Consider the following 18,141-nt stretch of genomic DNA (forward strand, 5'->3'; position numbering starts at 1 on the left):
TGGGACAAAACACAAATCCATTAAAGTGCACTGGGCCATACCTGGATGACATGCTTCCAATTCGAGACCTGGTGGCAGTGGCCGCAGCGATACGGCGACGGTTCGCGTCGATCGCCATCGGCCATGGTCAGCAAGCTGGGACTACCTGGACTATGGCTATGGAATCTCGTCTGCGGATGCGACATCTGCGCAACGGTTGGCGCATGTTTCTGCGGCGCCATGGCAGTCATGTAGGCGGAGGCGGAGGATGAGGCTGCCGGCGGCGGTGGCGACGATGTGGTGGAGGACGCCGAGGCGGACGCTGAGCCGGCGGCCGATGAAGTGGAGGCCACCGAAGACGATGATGACGACGACGACGACGATGACGAGGGAAAGGAATTGGAGCTGGGATTGGCTTTCGTGTTAGTGCTTATGGTGTGGACATGGGTTAGACCCGACGCCAGGTGGCAACCATCACCGGCCATGTGTGAGGGTGGAGCATGATTTTGGTCATTGTGATGGGATGAGGATGATCTGTGGTTACCCGCACCCAGTGGATGAGCCAGCGGTGTGGCAGTAGAAATAGGAGTAGGAGTGGTAGTTACTGGCAAAGGCGATGCATTGGGCTTGCTGACTGAGTTGGTGGGAGGTGGTGGTGGTGTTGTGGTATTGTTGGTGGATGAGGCGACGTAGACGGCATCCAGCCGGAGTCCATTTCCCACAACCGAGTTACTGTTAGCGTTAGAAGGATGATTTCCATTTCTGGCACTGCGCGGTGAGGTGAGCAGATCCTGCAGCGATCTGGCGGTGTTGTCTTTGGTGGTTCTACTAGTGGTTGAGTTCGTGGTGGTGGTGTTCGGCGACGTCAGACTGTCGGCACTTGCCTCGTTTTGACTCGCTTTCTGCTCACCGTGCTCTAAAATGGAGGCGGCACTGGCTTTCGTCGTATTGGCTTGTGGCTTTCCGCCCGCCAACGCCAAAGCAAGTCCGCTCAGAGCGCTGGCGTTCGGAGTGGGCGAGTGCTGGGCCTCCTGGATGGCCCGCTGCAGCAGTCCGGCCGAGATGGCCGGACTCGTTCCGGCTGAGCCGGAGTTGGGCGACGACTGTGACTGCGTCTGCGACAGGCACATGGCCGCAAAGACCTTGTTCATGTAGAATTGTGGACTACCGCCCACGGATACCTGCAGTGGCGATGTGCTGGAGTTCCCAGAGTTGGACTTCGGGTAGCTGGCGTCCTGGTAGTGAATCTTCACGTGCGCCAGCACAGCATCGCGATTCTGGTGCCTATTGGTTGAATGTAAAACATCAGTACATTAAAATATTGGCTTTCCCCCTTTCCGGAACTCACCCGAAGTTACACTTGCGGCACCGATAGACGGTCCTCTTCTCATTGCCCTCCTGGTGCACCTCGGTGATCAGGTCGTCGCTGGGCTTGCCCTGCATCACGGATGCCTGATTGGATCGCTTCACCGGGGAAATGGTCACAGAGGGCGTGATCATCGTGGACTGGTGCTCCTTCTGCTGCTGCTGCTGGTGTTGCTGTTGCGCCATGGCGGCATTCATCATGGTGGCCAGCAAGGGAATCCGTATTAGGTTGTCCGCCAAATGGGCATCGTCCAGTACATTGGGTTTGTTGGGAAGCACTGGTTCCAATGTGATATCCTGCCCGGAAACCGAGCCGACCTTGGCATAGTCCTTGAGGAAGGCCAACGAGGCCACCTGGTTCGGCGTCATCTCGCCGGACTTCATCAGTTTGGGATCACCATCCTCCTCGGTTACCTTCATCAGGGTAATGTATTTGTTGTACTTGGTGTAGTTCCTACGGCCCGTCTCGTCGTTCATCAGAACCTTGGCCGTCTTGTGCGAGGGATCGCGGATCGTCTTCAATCGGATGTGCTTGGTGATGTCCCAGCGCCAGTTGGAGCGGTACGAGCAGAGGGAGCACTCAAAGGGCTTCTTGTTCAGATGGCCCACGATGTGGACGTGGAAGCGGGACGCCGTGGAGGCCCAGAAGCTGCAGTGCGGACACTTGTACACCTTCTTCAGCGAGGAGTTGGCTGCCTCTTCCTCCGGTGTCATCTTTTTGGTTACCTGCAGTGCGTGAAAGAGTCAAATTTCATTTTGACGTGGCATATGCTCGTGCTGGGTCAGGGGATTCAACAAAATGATACCCTAAGAAACTAAGGAAACAAAACAGTTGAGATTCTAATCCTTGCAGTTGAATCTCCTAACTAATCTTCTTTGAAGAAATCATCTTATCCCAATGAAAAAAGTCCTATTAAAATAAAGTCTTTTCATCAAAAAATTTAATAAAAACTTTAAATTTAACATTTTTTTTTAATTTTCCAATAAATACATAAAGAAACTTCTCGGGGGAACTGTGCTAAGTGGACTCCGGACTTACCTCGCCGTATCCGGGTGCCGTTTCTACGCCGTAGTAGCTGTTTTCCTCGTTGCTGGCCGCCTGACTTCCGGTTGGGGACTTGACCAGGTTGTGATTGTTCTTCTCCTGCTGCATGGATGCGGCGGCTGCGGCAACAATCTCCTTGGTGGCCTTGTTCCAGATGCACACCCGCTGCTGCTGGACGGCCGCCTGCTGCTGGAGGCTCTGCGAGTCCGGGCGCCGACCGCCACTCTCGCCGGAATTCGAGTCGTACATCTCGTTAGCGCAACGGATCGCCTCGACGCACTGCTTCAGATGGTGCATCAGATCCGTGGAGGACTTGCAGCGGTGCCGGCAGTGCTGGCAACGAGTCGATCCCGTCACACTGAGATTCAGTGCCGAATGGGAGTGATGATCCTCGTCGTCCTCATCGATCTCCAGCCGATCGTCGGCATCGTCCTCGTGCAGTCCAGCATCATCCTCGTCGATGATCACCGCCGAGGCGTGACAGCTCTTGCCGTGGATGATCGACTCCGAAAGGCACTTGGCCACATGACCGCACTGGCATACCAGATTCTCGTGCTGCGCCCCCGTCTTCAGTTTGTCCATGAAGCTGGACTTCTTGGTCATTTGGCTGCGCGTCGAGTTCTGAGAGGCCACCGTCGTTGCCGGCGACAATTGTGGCACATCCGACTTGTCAAGCATCTCCGAGATCTGTTTCTCATTGAAGAACATGGAGGCAATCTCCGTTAGGGAACTGCGCGAGGCATTCGTCTCCTTCGAAAGGTTTAATACGCTGAGAAGAAGGAAAGAATTGTGATTAGGATTGTTTGGTGATCTTCGGTGATGGGTGGTCTTAAGATACTTACTCTTTGGCCCCCTTGCTGATCGGTATGAGATTGGGCATGGTTCGCTGTGCCCTCGGCGTGGGCGTGCCCACACTGGAGGTGTCCGAGGAGCATCCGCCCTTCTGCGAGAGATCTGTGGGCTCCTCCTCATCGTCGAACTTGCTCCGTTTGCCGTAGTGATGGAGGTGCATCGGCTGCTCCTCCCCTCCGCTCATTGCGTCGTCGGCATCCTCGACGCCGTCCAGTTCGTCATCGACATTGTTGTTGTTATATTGATCCTCCAGCTCGGCTGAATCGCTGAGGAAATCCTCGCACATCTCGCTCGCTCCGACTTTATTCTGGCGTCTTGGCCAAATGGAGCCAGCATTGCCCACCGGCGGCACATGGTGGTTCATCTCGTGGACCGTCAGCGATTGCTTGATGTCGGCGGTAAAGTCGCAGGCGGCGCATTTAAAGGCTCCCGCCCCGCCGTGATTCTTCATGTGCCTGTCCAGATTCCATTTGTAGGGCGTGCGGAAGTCGCAGGTGACGCACTTGATCATCGGCATGGAGTGGTACTTGACGTGCTTGCTGAAGCGCGCCTTGATGTGGGTCACATAGCTGCACTTGTCGCAGCGGAAAAACTTGGTCTTGCCGTGCTCGGCCAGCTCGTGGGCTCGCAGTTGGGTTCGATAGAGGGTGGTGAACTCGCAGGCGCTGCACTTGAGCAGCCGGTTCTGGGGCTCCTCCCCGTTGGAGGGTGGCGTTGCCGAGCCACTGGTGGGCGAAGGAGTTGGTGGCTCGGCGGGCGACTGACGCTCGTAGTCGCGAAGGACTTGCATTTGTCGCTCATACGCACTGGTGGCCACCAGTTCCAGTTCCCGCTGCTGTTCGCGCTGCTGCTCCTCGCGCTGTCGCTGGTTGAAGGCCTGAATGTCCCGCTGCAGCTTCTCCTCCTGCAGGAGCAGCTCCCGCTTCACTTGCTCCAGTGTGGGCACATCCGGTACGGTGACTGTCAGGGATTGGCCACCCATCACACCCACGCTCTCCTCCAGTCGCCGCTTGCGTGCCTCCCGGCTCATGCCCCTCTTGCCTCTGGCCTGACCATGACCACTGGGAATGCCGTCCGTGCAGCCGTGCACCATCTTCATGTGCCGCACCAGCTTCTGGAAATGTCGTGAGGCGTACAGGCACAGCTTGCACTTGTTGATCACTATCTTCTCGCCGTGCACGTCGCGCAAGTGGGTCAGGTGGTAGCGCGGATTCTGTGTGAAGTACGCACAGTGGTTGCAGCTATAGTTCCGCTTGATCTTGCACTGCGGCAAGCCTTCCTCCTTGGCATCCATGCCAATGGCGACCTGCTGTGGCTGCTGTTGCTGCTGCTGCTGCACGCTGTTCACGACGGCAACTGCAGCTGCCGCTTGGCGCTGTTGTTGCAGCAACTGCTGCAGCCGGAAGCGCTCCACATGTCGCTCCAGTAGGGATGAGCCCGCCTGTGCGGCTGGCGTATTGCTGGTCGAGTTGCTCGTCATGTGTCCCGTGTTCCCGCTGGTGGGTTGATGAACACCCTGCTCCGTATACAGCTGATTGCCGCTGACCACGCTGCGCACGATGAGCGTGTCTCCTGAACGCTGCACCATTGAGGGCAGGTCCATGTTGCTCCCGGTCTGATGGTCTTCTGTCCTGGCAACTCCCTCAAGACTGGCTAGTGGTTAGCTGCAAGAGGGGGAATTGTAATCGAGTTAGATGTGGTTGAAAGTAATCTCATTTAAGCCACATGGCAGCTACACCATGACGGAATGTTTGCTCCCTTTATTCAATATGGTGAAACTCTATTTAACTCTTTAAGTTGAGATGACCCATTTTAAGCATCAGTTAAAGGCAAATTATTAAGAAACCCATGTTAAATAATCCGCCAGTTCTTTATACTACCACTATCGTATTCTTGGGCATCAAACTGGAAAAAAAGGACAGAGGAAATGAAATCCCATATGCGATACAAAGGATGTCTTAAATGCAGATTTCAACACTTGCCCAACTCATTACACATACATTAACACAGGCACACATGAATCGCCGCCTGTTTCTGTGTGTGTCAGTCTCATAAATATTTCAGCATTTTCCCCTCGAAACGCCAACATCCCCCGCTCCGGGCAACCTTTATCAGCAAAAGTTGGTTCGCTTTTCCCAACTTGCTTGGCAGGATATTAAAATGAAATGTTTTCTGTCCGCCGAAAATGCGACAAAGTAGCGTAAAATCAACAGAAAGTCGGGGAAATTGGGCAACGGAAAATGGAAAATCATTCGAGAGTTTTGACAGGGAAAACGAACCCAAAGAGTCGCCTCAAATCTCAGAGGTAAGCGTATTGTAGTTTGTGCGTAACACAAATCCATTTTGGGGCTAATTGGAGTTGGCCAAGTTGAAAAAGGGAAACGGAGGATGAGTCCGAGTAAGAGAGCTGGAAAATTTCAATGCTCCCACACAAGCACACACACATACTCATAAAGGGTCGGGATCCAATGAAGGTCAACCTTTTTTTTTCCAAGTGGAGCCACCGTTTGCATGAGTGCACAGGAAGGGAGGAAATACGTGGGCGCTTTCCCCACTTGCGGCTAATCCTTGGGGTGTCGTTTTTATCAAATGCGGTAATTTTGCTTTTTAAGCGTTTTTTATTGCCCACCCGCAATACACATGGGTGTGTGTGTGTGTGTGCGAAAGTCCTTTCCGCACAGCAACCGCAATTGTGTTTTGGCTTAGAGGAGGACCATCGAAAAAGGAAGAAACAATTTGATGGAGCATCTCTCTGGTGCCATCATTTAAGTAACATATTTAATTATAAAAAGAGATGGCGCGAAAATACATTAAGATAAACATATACGTGCACACACACACACTCGTGTAGGCTGTGTACTCTTGACATTCAACACGTTTATTGTCGCAGAGCAACAAGCTCATCATCCTCCCAGCATCCTTCATCCTACATCCTCATCAGCGTCAAGGCGGAACTCATTAACAACACGAGAGAGAGAGGAGGGGATGTGCGTGTGTGTATGTGCGTTCGTGTGGGTGGTTGGGTGGCTGCAGGGCTGGCAGGACAACATGCACAACAGTCACTGTTAACGATCACTGGACGGAAGGACACACTCCATATTCATTTAACCTGGGCTCGGCCAGGTGAGCTGTAATCTGTTTAGCATACATGGTGTATGCACTTCTTCCACGGTAGAAGGATTCATTTCGAAAGAAGGTATTTTAAATACATAATAAATGTTATTCCATTTTTATGCTTCAAAGAGCTTCAATATCCAAATTCACTTTAAAGTACTAAGGTTTTTAAAATTGAGTTCAGCATACGACTTAGTCACGGTTTCTGGTAGCCCTCGTTCTGGACAGGATCGCCTCATACTTATGCATTGTTGACACCGCGCTTATTACGGAAGGCACTGGAGAAAATACGTCGACGAGCTGCTTCCTGCTTATTTGCCTTTGTTTACGTTTTGTTTTCCTTATTTTTGATGTTTTCTTTTTTCTCCTCAGTTTTCAGTTGTTGTTGCCCTATTGTTATTGTTGTTCTTGGCTGTGTAAATACGCTTATATACACACACACACAGGCACAGACACACAACCTGCTTATGCGGCAACACGTTTTGCTTTGAAATTTTAATTTCTCACGCGACGCCAAAAAGTATGCTACGAAGGATGAGGCAAGGATGTGCTGGGTGAAAGGGGCTGGCGTACGCACTTGGCGTTCCCAAGCTGTTGCCATTGTTTGCTCTTCTTGTTGTTGTTGTTTTTCTTGCTGCTGTTGCAGCCTACGCGGACTTAATTAATCTTGCTGTGGGCTTAGCCCGTTGTCCTGGCAGTGCTCGGTTATCCCGGTTATCCTCCACCCTTTCCCGCAACCCAATCCCCCCTTACCAACCGGTTTGACGCTCTAAGACTTCTTTTCCGCCTTTTCGGTCTGTTTCTGTTCTGTTTTTTTGGTGATAATGAGGCGACAGGACTACGCCTTTTTTTCAGCGGCTGCATTAAAAACTGTTGAGCGTTGGCGGTTTGATTGATGGTTTGCAGGCCCAGAGTCCTAAAACGTTTCAGCTTTTTAGCTTTTTGTCACTTTAATTAACAACCGCACAGACTTAGCGCTTTTGTTACTTTAAATAAATATGTTTTGGAAGATTCTATCTATCTGGGTTTTAATTTCGCACAAAAATTTGAATATTACCATCTTTAATGAAATTAGTACTTTAAACTGGATTCACTTCCCTAATTGCTTCATTCGTCAGCCTTGTAAAATGTAAAAGTTGCATAATTTGTTCATTACACCGACATAAATGTCCTGAATTTTCGGTTCGAATTTTCGAAGCTTAATTGGCACTGCAATCGTTAAGTTTCTGTGGACCAAGTGGCGTTCGGGTAGCCAATTTCCTTGTTTGGTCATTTGCTTGCGGAGCAGCAGGAGCACGGGCAACCGGAAAGGGAAGTGGAGCGACAGGAAATGGGAGAACGGAAGCTGTGTTGTTGCTACAAATTAACTGCAAACTGCAGTGAAGTAAATAAGAAATGCGCCAGAGGGAGAAAGGTCTCCAGAACGGTCGACAAAATGTTTATTCATCATCAATTTGTTTATTCGATGGCAACTAACGCTTTCGATGCTCTTCATGCTGGCCATTTCGTTTTAATTTCATGATCCTTTCGAGAGGAAGTTATCGCCCCCGTTTACTGCTGTGCGAATTGCCTTTGAAAACGTTATAACAGCCATCGTAAAAATGCGATGTAGCTGCGAGTAATCGGCAAGTTTATAATTAAGAGCGTTTTGGAATATTGCCTTCTTAAACACAATTTGCTGCTTTAAAAATTTATATTCGAATTGCCTACGTTTAAGTTTAAAAGCAAGTTATCCAGATTTTTGCCACTTCCCCGTCGCGCTAAATAAAGTTGATGAGGGGCGGAAAAGTTTTTGCCATTCTTGGTCTGGGTGTTATTACTTAAAGATTCTGTTGCTAAAACTAAAACGTCGAGGCAGTCAAAACTTTTACAAAACAGTCAGCCACTCCACTTCCTCGACATCCTTAAGGATCAACGGGGCCGACGCATTTATATTGCCTTCACATAAATCTCAACAGACGTCAAAGTTTATTTCGCATTTTTGAAATTAAATAAAGATTTGTCACGTAGAAATCCATTTGCTGAAAGTCACCCACACACACACCTATTGAGTTGTCCCTAGCACACGCACACTGATGAGACGGCATAAAGTAAAACTGTATTTTCTTATTTCCAGCTCTCTTTTCCCTATTCTCCTAGACAAATACCAAGGTCGAAACCTTGCCTGCTAAGATATTCGAGCACTTTGGCATTTTCAATTTTTTTTGTCGCGGAAAAAAAGTTGACCGGAAGTCGCCGGACTTTCCACTTCCGTTTTACATTTCAGTTGAGTGGCCGTAATGTGCTGTGAAATCTAAATTAAGTATTTATCAAAGTGCTACGAAAAGTCCGCATTTTTCGTTGGCTTTTTTCCTCATTTGGGAATTACTAGGGGCGTTGGTACGAGCATATGCTGGCATATGTTGACAGTCACCTGCTGTGCCCTCTGGCTACGAATGTGTGAATATATTTCCGTGGTCGCCCGATTTGATGAGATCCGCCCACAAGTCGCCCTGTTCCTTCATACATAAACATGACGCGAAGTTGTCAGTTTCACCTCTTGACACTCATACGCCATGTTGTCCATCCGCAACTCATACTTTTTTCCAGCTATATACGTTCCTCTAACAGCAGGAAATATTTGGGTTTAAAAAGTAGAGGCCGAAATTAAATTATAAACAAACATATGCTTCGAGAGCATCAGTTTGTAATAATAAATGGGTAAAAAACAGCCTATAGAGTGCATATAAAAATGGCGAAAAGAAAAACCACGAGGTGGTAAAAATCTGAGAGACATCTATGAAACCGCGCACATGCAAATTAATAGGCAGCACAAAAATGGCAGGACAACGTTGCTAATGCGCCCCGTTTGCATTGTCTGCTCGCACACAGCTACACACACACACACTTACACTTGGTTCGCCTGTCGTCGGATTTAACAGAAAGATTTTCTTTTTTTTAAACGAAACAGGAACAACAAAAAAAACGTCTCTCTTTTTAGCGCTCTTTTATTTCCCTCTCTCTCTCTTTGCCAATGTCTTTTTCGCGATTATTTCGCAGCGGTCACACAACGAGTCGGTCTAGCGGTCCAACAACAACTGAAGAAGTGACCGCCGTGGTTGGATTTTCACAGGGAAAATTCTGTGAATAGGATGCTGCTGTTGGTGCTGCCTCAACTACGGATGCTGTTGGTAAGTTGGCCTCTCTTGTTCTGCAGATGCAAGACTGTTAAAGGATAACAGTTGGAATTTTCGTGAAGAGAAGCTCTAAGAGATGCAGAACAAAAGAGAGAGATAAACCCCTCTCTTTGTGAATGTAAGGCAACAGAGAAAATCGAAGGATGTTAAGCAGATTCGGTTAGTTAAAAAATAGATTTTGGAGCTCAGCAGGGTTTTTTTATAATTTCGAAAGACATAAACTAAAAAATATATTTTTTCAGAAAAGAAAAGAATTTAAGAAAATTTAATAATGTATTGTCTTAAATTTCGTTCTAAGCCTGAACATCTTATTAACTTATTCATAACTTATTTAACTGTTTTTCAATTCCGCAAGCAAAGCCAATCGGTGTAAACCACAATACCTGTTAAAAGGCAAGACAACATCTCCATTTACACCATTTTAATTTGTGGCAATCCGAATGACATTTTACCGCACTTAATTTGTTAACCAGGCAGAAGAACGAGATCCACTTGAAAAGAAAAGCTGACGGACAAAAAGGAAAGGTATCGGGGGAAAATAATGTGGAAATCAAGCGCACTTCAGCCGGGCGGCAGTTGTCGAGGCGCCTAAGTCGAAACCGTAAAATGAGACGAGCTGCTATGCGGGTTCCGTTTCAGCATGGGTTCGGTTTTTGGGATGGCTTCGTTTTGGTCCTTGGGCTGAGGGCTGTGCCACTGTTCCGTGTCCTTTTTCAGGGCAATCAACACAAATGCTACTTAAAAATTTATTTGTGACACGCACGAGACGCAGACACAAGGGGAGCGGGTGGTGGCCGGAAAGAGAATCCAACTAAAGGCGTTGCAAAGCACAAACACTTAACACGCAGACTGTGGCAGCCAGACACACACACACAAACAGGCAAACGCACCCGCAGATACGCACACACACACAGACGGACGCATAAGGCGCCGACAAAAAAGGACAATCAACATTTTAACACTTTTAAGGCAAAAGGATACAACGTGGAGGAGGGGCGCCCCAGTTGAGAAATGTGTTGCGGTCATGCATTTTTATTCCCTCTGCACTGCAAATTATTAAACATTAGAACTGGTTAAAATGGAATAGAAGGAAACTTGTATGTTTCGCTGCCAAGCCTTCTTCTATACGAAAAATTGACATTATTTTTCCATGTGCACACAAAAAAGGGAAAGAGAGGTCAGAGCAACGGGTTGGAAGGACATGCAAGCCCGGAAGGACAGGAAGCATCCACGGCCAGCATCAGACACGGACACTTGACATTTAAGCCTGCCATTGAGACGGGTCCTGTATGGTTTTCCTAACCATTCTGCACTAACCATAGGCTTGTGATAAATGTGGCACATTTTTGTGCCTTCAGTTAATTCCTCAGATTTTTACTGCATTTATGAACAGGACATGCTCAACAAGCTCACGTTTCTACGCCAAATATTGACCAGATGGGAGAGTAGTAGTTAAACTGCAGTTTGTACTGACACAAATCTTTTAAGCAACTTCTCGGTAAACTTTTCTAATCAAACACTCGGCCACGGAAGCGTTGAAGAGTGTTTTTCGGATATGTGGGAAGATGGGTGTGTTTAAGTCCGTGTCTAGCCAAAAACTCGACTTGTTTGTTTGCCTGTTGCCCCGATGGAGCTGCACTTGTATCCTGCAGCTCGGCTCTTTTCCACCCAGCTAAATGAAGCAGCTCAATTTCGCCCACAGAGTGAAGAGAAAGTTCCTCGAGTGCCGCATGTGGAGCTTGAAGTTTTTCCATCTGCAATCCTATGGGTACACAGAGACCTCCATCCATGGCGATGTGGTTGCAAAAAGTGTTGCTTGGTCAGTGCATGAGGCAATGTGGGCGAGGGATTCTGCCAAGGAGGTGTAATGAAGCCGCACAAATGCACACAACATTGTTCGGGGGTTCAGGTTTTTTGCAGTAATCAAAAAGAGGAAAAATGAAAAGTAATTTGTTGCAGTTTGTTTGCTTGACCCGACACTGACATGGGAAAGTTAAAGTCGTATTGTTTAAAAGTTGGGTAATTTCGATTGGTTAAGAGAGTGCAGAGTTCATTTCATTTTTCAAGCTACTTTATATCGATATTCATATATCTTCTTGGCCCTTTAAGAACAAATGATATTTATGTATTGTATCATAGCCCAAAACTGGCAAAGGAAGGGCTGAAATGAAATATCAGTCATAAACAATGAAAATGGTGAGCAAATAAATTCTTTATGTTAAGGCCAAATCATCACCATCAATAAGTCAATAGCTTTTTCATTCGAATGTGCTATATATATCCATATAACTCAGATGCCTGTTGTCAAAAATCGAATTGGCAATATTTCATTTATATTTCATAGCCTATTTTTTAGGGAAACAAACCATGACTTCACACGCAAATTCGATTGGTTCTCAAAGGGGTAAAACACGCATACACGTGTATTTTACTTTCATACTTTTTTCCTGTGGTATGTGCGGCAAGGAGGCAGGATGCACACGCTCGCCTCAAAGTTGCTGCAAGTTGCAGTCAAAGCCGCAGCCGCAACCAAGAGCGGTACTTCATCAAACGAGCAACTTGCCGCAAGGTAACACACACAGTTCCACACACTCAAATGCAAGACAATTGCAGGAGCAATAATAAATTCAGAGCTCAAACATAAGCTCCATTTAAAGAATATGCTGTCATTACAATTTCAAAGTTACAGACGTTAAGCGCTCTAAAAATACTAACATATTTGTGTGTTTACCATAAATTCATTTGCTAACTGCCATCTCAAGTGCTATAACCATGCCCGCTGCTGTGCGTGTACATATACCATGTAGTTAAGAACTCTTTGCTTTGGCTGCAGCCAGCAACTGGGAGCTCGCCACTTGTAGACACGTGCACAGTTATAAAAGCATATAAAATTTCCTATTTAACTTCCGGCATGTTTCAGCACACACACACACGCAAAGCATGCACACACAGCAATAGGGATATATAAAGTCGGGTCTGACATGGTAAGTCTAAAGAAAACATATCCGTGACAAAGTAAACCACCTCCAGGTGCAACCAACAATAATAATACTTTTAGTAGTTGATTTTTTTCATTCACTTTCCACTTTTTCTGCCATGGTTTTGCTCCGGATTTTTCCTTTTTCGCAGTTTTTCCCCCAACGACTTGCAACTGAGTTTTGGCTTTGACAAGATGGCAGAGGCACTAAGCGAACGACAAGAAATTGAATTCGGCTGCAGGTGGCAGGTAACACCTATTCCCCCACCCAACACCACCCACTTTCCGCCCAGCTCGGCAGGATGTGTGACAGGCTTTTGAGCTGAGTTTTTGCGGCACCTTGACAGCCGCAGGATTTAGCGGTCCCCAGTCGGGACTTTAATATTTAATAAGCTGACTTCGGTCTAGGCAAGTTCAGAGCAGAGCTAAGCCAAAATACCCCATTGGCTCTAAAAAGGAAAAAGAAAAAACGAAAGGCAGCAGCAGCAGCAGAAGCAGCAAAAGCCGTCTTCAATTATGCAAAAGAGGCGTGGCTTAAAGGCAAGTTGGCCCAGACGGTGACATGGCCAATGAATTGGGCGAAAAAAAACAAGACCAAGGCCGGATGAAAATTATGCAGTGGTGTGGCAGATTGCAAAAGGTTTTATTCTGCGGCGAAAGGTAGCAAGAAACTTGGTGGTCTGCTTACTTAGTATAATCCAAGGTGCGGAAACTTAAGCCAGAACTAAATAAAAATGCTCACTAATAAGCTTTAAACGAATTAAGTCAACTACTTTTAACTTAATTCTCATTTATAGTTTTTTTTTAAATGAATAAATTTCATATCTTTCTAAGCTTTAACAGGTATGCTTTAATTTCGATATACTATTCCGTTTTTCCTCTTTCTTAATGTTAACATATGGAACAGCCTTCGTTAAACTTGCACTCCATAAATTCATTAGCTTTCTACCCGCATTTCCAGCCGCCTTTAATCATCAACAGTGCCGTCTTGCTATTTAGCACATCACCCCTAATTATTCACTTCGTCACATATTATCACGTAATGCCTGCCAAGTTTCCATGTTTGTTGGCCGGCTGAGTTCATGGCGGCGCATATTTTAGCACACACGACTCGCCTTCAAGGACTCGACTTTTGGGTTCTATATTCCATACCATCTTGGTCTTTTGGTTTTTGGTCTTTTGGTTTTTGGTCTTTAGTGTTTTGGCCTTCTTGTCTGGGATTTTGTTAGGCACGTTCGATGCTGTCGCCCACGGTTCATATGCACGTTTTTGGTGTTCTTGGGCGGCCAAGTTTATTGTTTGTTGTCGGCACATTAATCATAATTTAACGATTAGCGCAAGTTTTGTTTATTAAATATTCTTCGAGCCGAGTCGAGTGGCGAGTGTGGTTAAAATTTATGGAGCAACAGCGACAACGTCGCCGATGCCACGCGTCGATATGCCACAAAACTGTCATAAATTGCAATTATTTTCACAAAAGCAGAGAAACAATTTATGCATCGCTTTTGCTTTAAGCAAATTTATGGTTCACTCTTTAATTATGTCGCAGACGAAGGGCGTGGCAGTGAAATTTGCATATTTTTGATAACATTATTGCACAGTCGAATAAGAAATGTATTGTATAATGTATTTTCAGATTTTCAGATATATACCGCTGTTCACATCTTTTTTTATGTCTTCGAAAAAGAAAAGCGAGATATGCCCATTTTTCCCCCTTTTCTGATAATATTTCCACCCAGCTTAGTTTATTTTTATTTCGGTTTTTTCTTTGATCAGCGTGATTTTGGGGCCGCTTAGGTTGTATGAAAATTCACAGAAAATCACAGTCGCTTTCATTTTGTACTAAAAGGTTTTCTTAGATCAAAGTAAAGTACATGATTGTGGAACTTCACTTTCTGAATCATTTTGAAAGTGAAACACAAGATCCTCGAATTCTAAGTGTGGTGATTAATAAGTTCAGAATTTTTTTAAGCATTTGAACTCTATAATATAATATTTATAACTGTAATATTTCTGCATTTTAAATGAAACACACACTACGATCAGCCGATGACACACTGAAAGTGATGAGCCACAATCTCTTTTCCCAGACTCGAAGAGAGAAAAACACAGAGTGGAAGAGATAAAAAGACAAATGCAAATTTGAATGACCGTGTGCTGTGAGATATTTAGCATTTGACATTGGTCTATTTGTTCCAGCCAGGGATTGAGGAGATAAGGAGTGCGCGGTGTTTACGGGCTGAGACTCCGACACCTCGGCTATCTACTACTATCTGCCTGGTAAGGTCAGCCACTTGGGCCTGTACGAAACTAATTGATAATCAAACAATTGTCCACAGTCAGACGGACGCACACACACTCTCGCTTGTTTATCTGCCTGCAATCGCTAATTAGTTGCATTGTCCGAGACGAGGTCAACGCTGCGTATGCGCAATGTGCAAATATGGCACGGAGAAGTGTGATATGGCGCAAAGAATATACGATTCACACATGCACACACCACACTGCAATCGCAATGAGAACGCACAAGTTCAAGTTTATTACGCATACGCACCGTTTGCCGTTGAATGGTCGAATCGAGAAGAGCGCAGAGTGCAGAGCGCAGAGAGTGCAATTCTAATTCTAATTTATTGATGCCAGTCAATGCCATGGCATGCCTATAAATGTAACTCAAACAGTTTTCAGCGGCTGTATCTGTATCTGTATCTGTAGCTGTAGCCGGCCGTGACAACAATTGTTGTTGCTTTGGCTGCGTTTTAGCAATTTGCAATTGGTTCAAGATCAGCAGCAAAAATCGTTTTGGCTCTGCAGCAGCATTGCGTGCAGAACGCAGGGGCACAGAAGAAAATTCAGGGGACGGAGTGGTGGTGAAACCAAAGTTTTGGCCTTGTGACAATTGATTTTCGCAGCCACAAAGAGCGACAACGACAGCAATGATTATAAAACCAAAACCAGAGTGAACCACTTTGGCATCCACTCTTGTGGTTAAAGCCTGATTCATAATTTATTCTTAGCGGCGGAGGCCTGAATCGCTTTGGAAAATCACAATAACATTAATGACTCAAAATGAAAACAGCATTTAAAGCCAAACGAGCACTTTAAATGCTCTACGATAATAATAGTTTACATGAACATTTAATAGTGTTTCTTATAATAAATTGATAGCATTAACGTGGATATAATGGTGTAATGGATTCACTAAATTATAATGTAGATGCTTTCATAGAGGGTATCAAAGATCCATGGCAACGTTCCAGTTATTATCAGAGCTCACTTCTTGAGTCATTTGAGTCGCTGCTTGGCATTGCGGTTGCCTTTGGAGCAGCAGCAGCAGCAGAAAATCGCAACAGCAACAGCAGCCGCCGCAGCAGCAGCAACTACTGATGATGAGTGCACAATCGAGGCTGCCAAGTTGCTCAATGCTATCTCATCGCAGCGTGTCTCCTTGCCCGCTCGCCTGCCGTCTCTCTCTGGCATCGTGTTGCTATCTCAGTTGCAGCAGCTTTCAGGGTCTCTGGTGCATCTAAATAAACAGAGTCCGTATAGTATATACAAATTCTGTTTTAGTGTGTTATGGTCTGGCATTCGATGACTTTGAGAACTGTGTTTGCTGAATGACAGCGCTCGCTTGTTGATACCATTGGAACCTATATAGATTATGGGCACAATATCTGAAATTACTACATAGAAGGCCCACCGCTGGGTGGCCAAACACTTGCACTTCGAGTGCCGCACACTGAAAAGTTCGACTTGCCAAGGCTTTTATAACTGAACCTATACGAACACGCACATATACGCGTATATACAGACAGACTCATGATAAAGTGGGCAATGGCAGGAAGGCACACGTACATCAATTTTCATTTACTTATGAAAATTAATAGCATTTCGCTTAACTTGCGCTCGAGTTTTCCCAGCCAGGAGCAGATTGAGCGGCCTCAAAAGGGGTGTGAGTTTGGTTGGTTGGAGTGGGTGGCTTCTGTGCGTGGCTAGCCATTAATCAGTGAGAGAGAATGTTGCCACAAACAAAATTAAATTGCTGCCTGCAGCTGATGGAAAACGTCCCCCTTTTCCACACACCACCCACTACCCTTTCTCTAGCTGCATTTTCTTTATTTTATTGCCACTTTTAATGCGGCATTTTTCGTTTTTTTAATTTTCCGCTCTTGGCTTGACAATTTCATTAAAATATTATTAATTATTGCATCTCGCAATTAATATAATTCTGCCCACTATCGAATTGCAGTCATATATATACATTTTGATTGGTTTTTGGACCTGGCAGAGAATTAAATTGGTAATATTAATGCATCAAGCATAAACGTATTAAAGAGAGAGGAAAAAAATGAAAGGATTTTCACGAAATAAAAATATTTCGAGTGGAATTTCTGTTGAGCCCATTAACGTATTGTATGCGAATATAAAATTCGAAACATATTGAATCAAATTGTATAACAAGCTTAATTTAATAAAGCTTTGTCGGAAATAATAGCACATTTGCAGGTATAAAGTTGAAAAATATCAAAAACGGTTTTTATTACAATCATTTGATTGAAAAGAAAAATATCAGCGAAGTGTTGTTTAATCTAGAAGGACACTTTTTGCTTTAAACACTAAAAAGATCTTTTATCTGTAATTCGATGTTTTCAACATTGTTTTTTGTAGGCCGTATGTGATTTCCCAATTTTATGACATTAATCAACAATATTTCTCAAGATCCTTTTCAGTCTCGCTTTGAGTGCCGCAAAAACCTGAAAGTTGCATAACTCTTCCCATTCTTTTCGAGGGATCGAGCACAGCGAGGTGCACGCAACATGTTGCAAGGCTGTGCAGTCTTAACTGCCGATCCCCTCATGATCGCCAGATGGTTGCTTGTTGGCCAATGTCAATCAAACACATGTGTGCGCGAACTTGACTTTCAATGCGAGGCGCACAAGGCGAAAGCTGCGCCGCTCTGCCGACGTCGACTGTGATCGCCGAGGCGCTGCAGCAGCAGCAGCAGCAGCAACCTTGACCCGGTTCTTGAAACTGCAGCAGCAAGCCACAACAAACATCAGCTGCAGCAGCACTTGTGCAACATTGAGAGAGGCTGACAAACAGGTTTCGCGTTGTGCCGGCAAATGCAGCGCGACTTTTTAGGGGGCGGAAGGGGCCGGGGAGGCCGGCTTCGCTTCTTTTTTTTTTCGGTTTTCAAACCGCGCGCATGCGCACAATTCGCAATGCGTCAACACGCATCTATTAGCTTGCTAGTTGTACGTGCACAGAAAAAAAGTGTTAAAAATAACAAACAGTGAATTACATTTTTTTATTTAATGGTGATGCCATAAATGACTTTTTTTTACCAACAAATGCAAATATAAAAACTATGCTAATAAAAAAATAAATTTATCATATTAAATTTGTTATTTATACGATTATCTACGTTTTCTCAAAAAAAGGCATATATATATGGAAAAACTGTTTATAAATATTTACGCAGCTGTACATAAATATTTTTCAATAAGAAACAAATATATTTGTTATAAATAAAATATTTTCTTTTCCAATTTGACTTTTTTGAATTTATGACACTAAAATATCACTCTTTTGCGTTATTACTGATGTCTCAATGTGGCAATCGGCGATGGTCAACT

General features: G+C 45.4%; 1 protein-coding gene across 6 annotated transcripts in view; it reads right to left on the reverse strand.

Moving 5' to 3' along the window:
• LOC117146978 (zinc finger protein 521) overlaps positions 1 to 18,141 on the reverse strand; it is a 37,790-nt gene that overhangs the window by 4,612 nt on the left and 15,037 nt on the right. Inside the window, exons 3-6 of one of the 6 annotated variants that reach the window (XM_033313934.1) lie at positions 3,232 to 4,905; positions 2,384 to 3,158; positions 1,328 to 2,058; positions 585 to 1,263 (exon numbers count right to left, since the gene is read on the reverse strand). In XM_033313934.1, coding sequence (XP_033169825.1) covers positions 585 to 1,263; positions 1,328 to 2,058; positions 2,384 to 3,158; positions 3,232 to 4,844 — 3,798 coding nt within the window. In that variant the 5' untranslated portion in view covers positions 4,845 to 4,905. Of the gene's footprint in view, positions 1 to 41; positions 1,264 to 1,327; positions 2,071 to 2,383; positions 3,159 to 3,231; positions 4,906 to 18,141 lie in introns of all 6 variants that reach the window. The other 5 variants (XM_033313776.1, XM_033314012.1, XM_033313859.1 and 2 more) reach the window with 5 other exon arrangements.

The sequence above is a fragment of the Drosophila mauritiana genome, chromosome 2L (assembly GCF_004382145.1).
Source record: "Drosophila mauritiana strain mau12 chromosome 2L, ASM438214v1, whole genome shotgun sequence".
Taxonomy (NCBI): Eukaryota; Metazoa; Arthropoda; class Insecta; order Diptera; family Drosophilidae; genus Drosophila; species Drosophila mauritiana.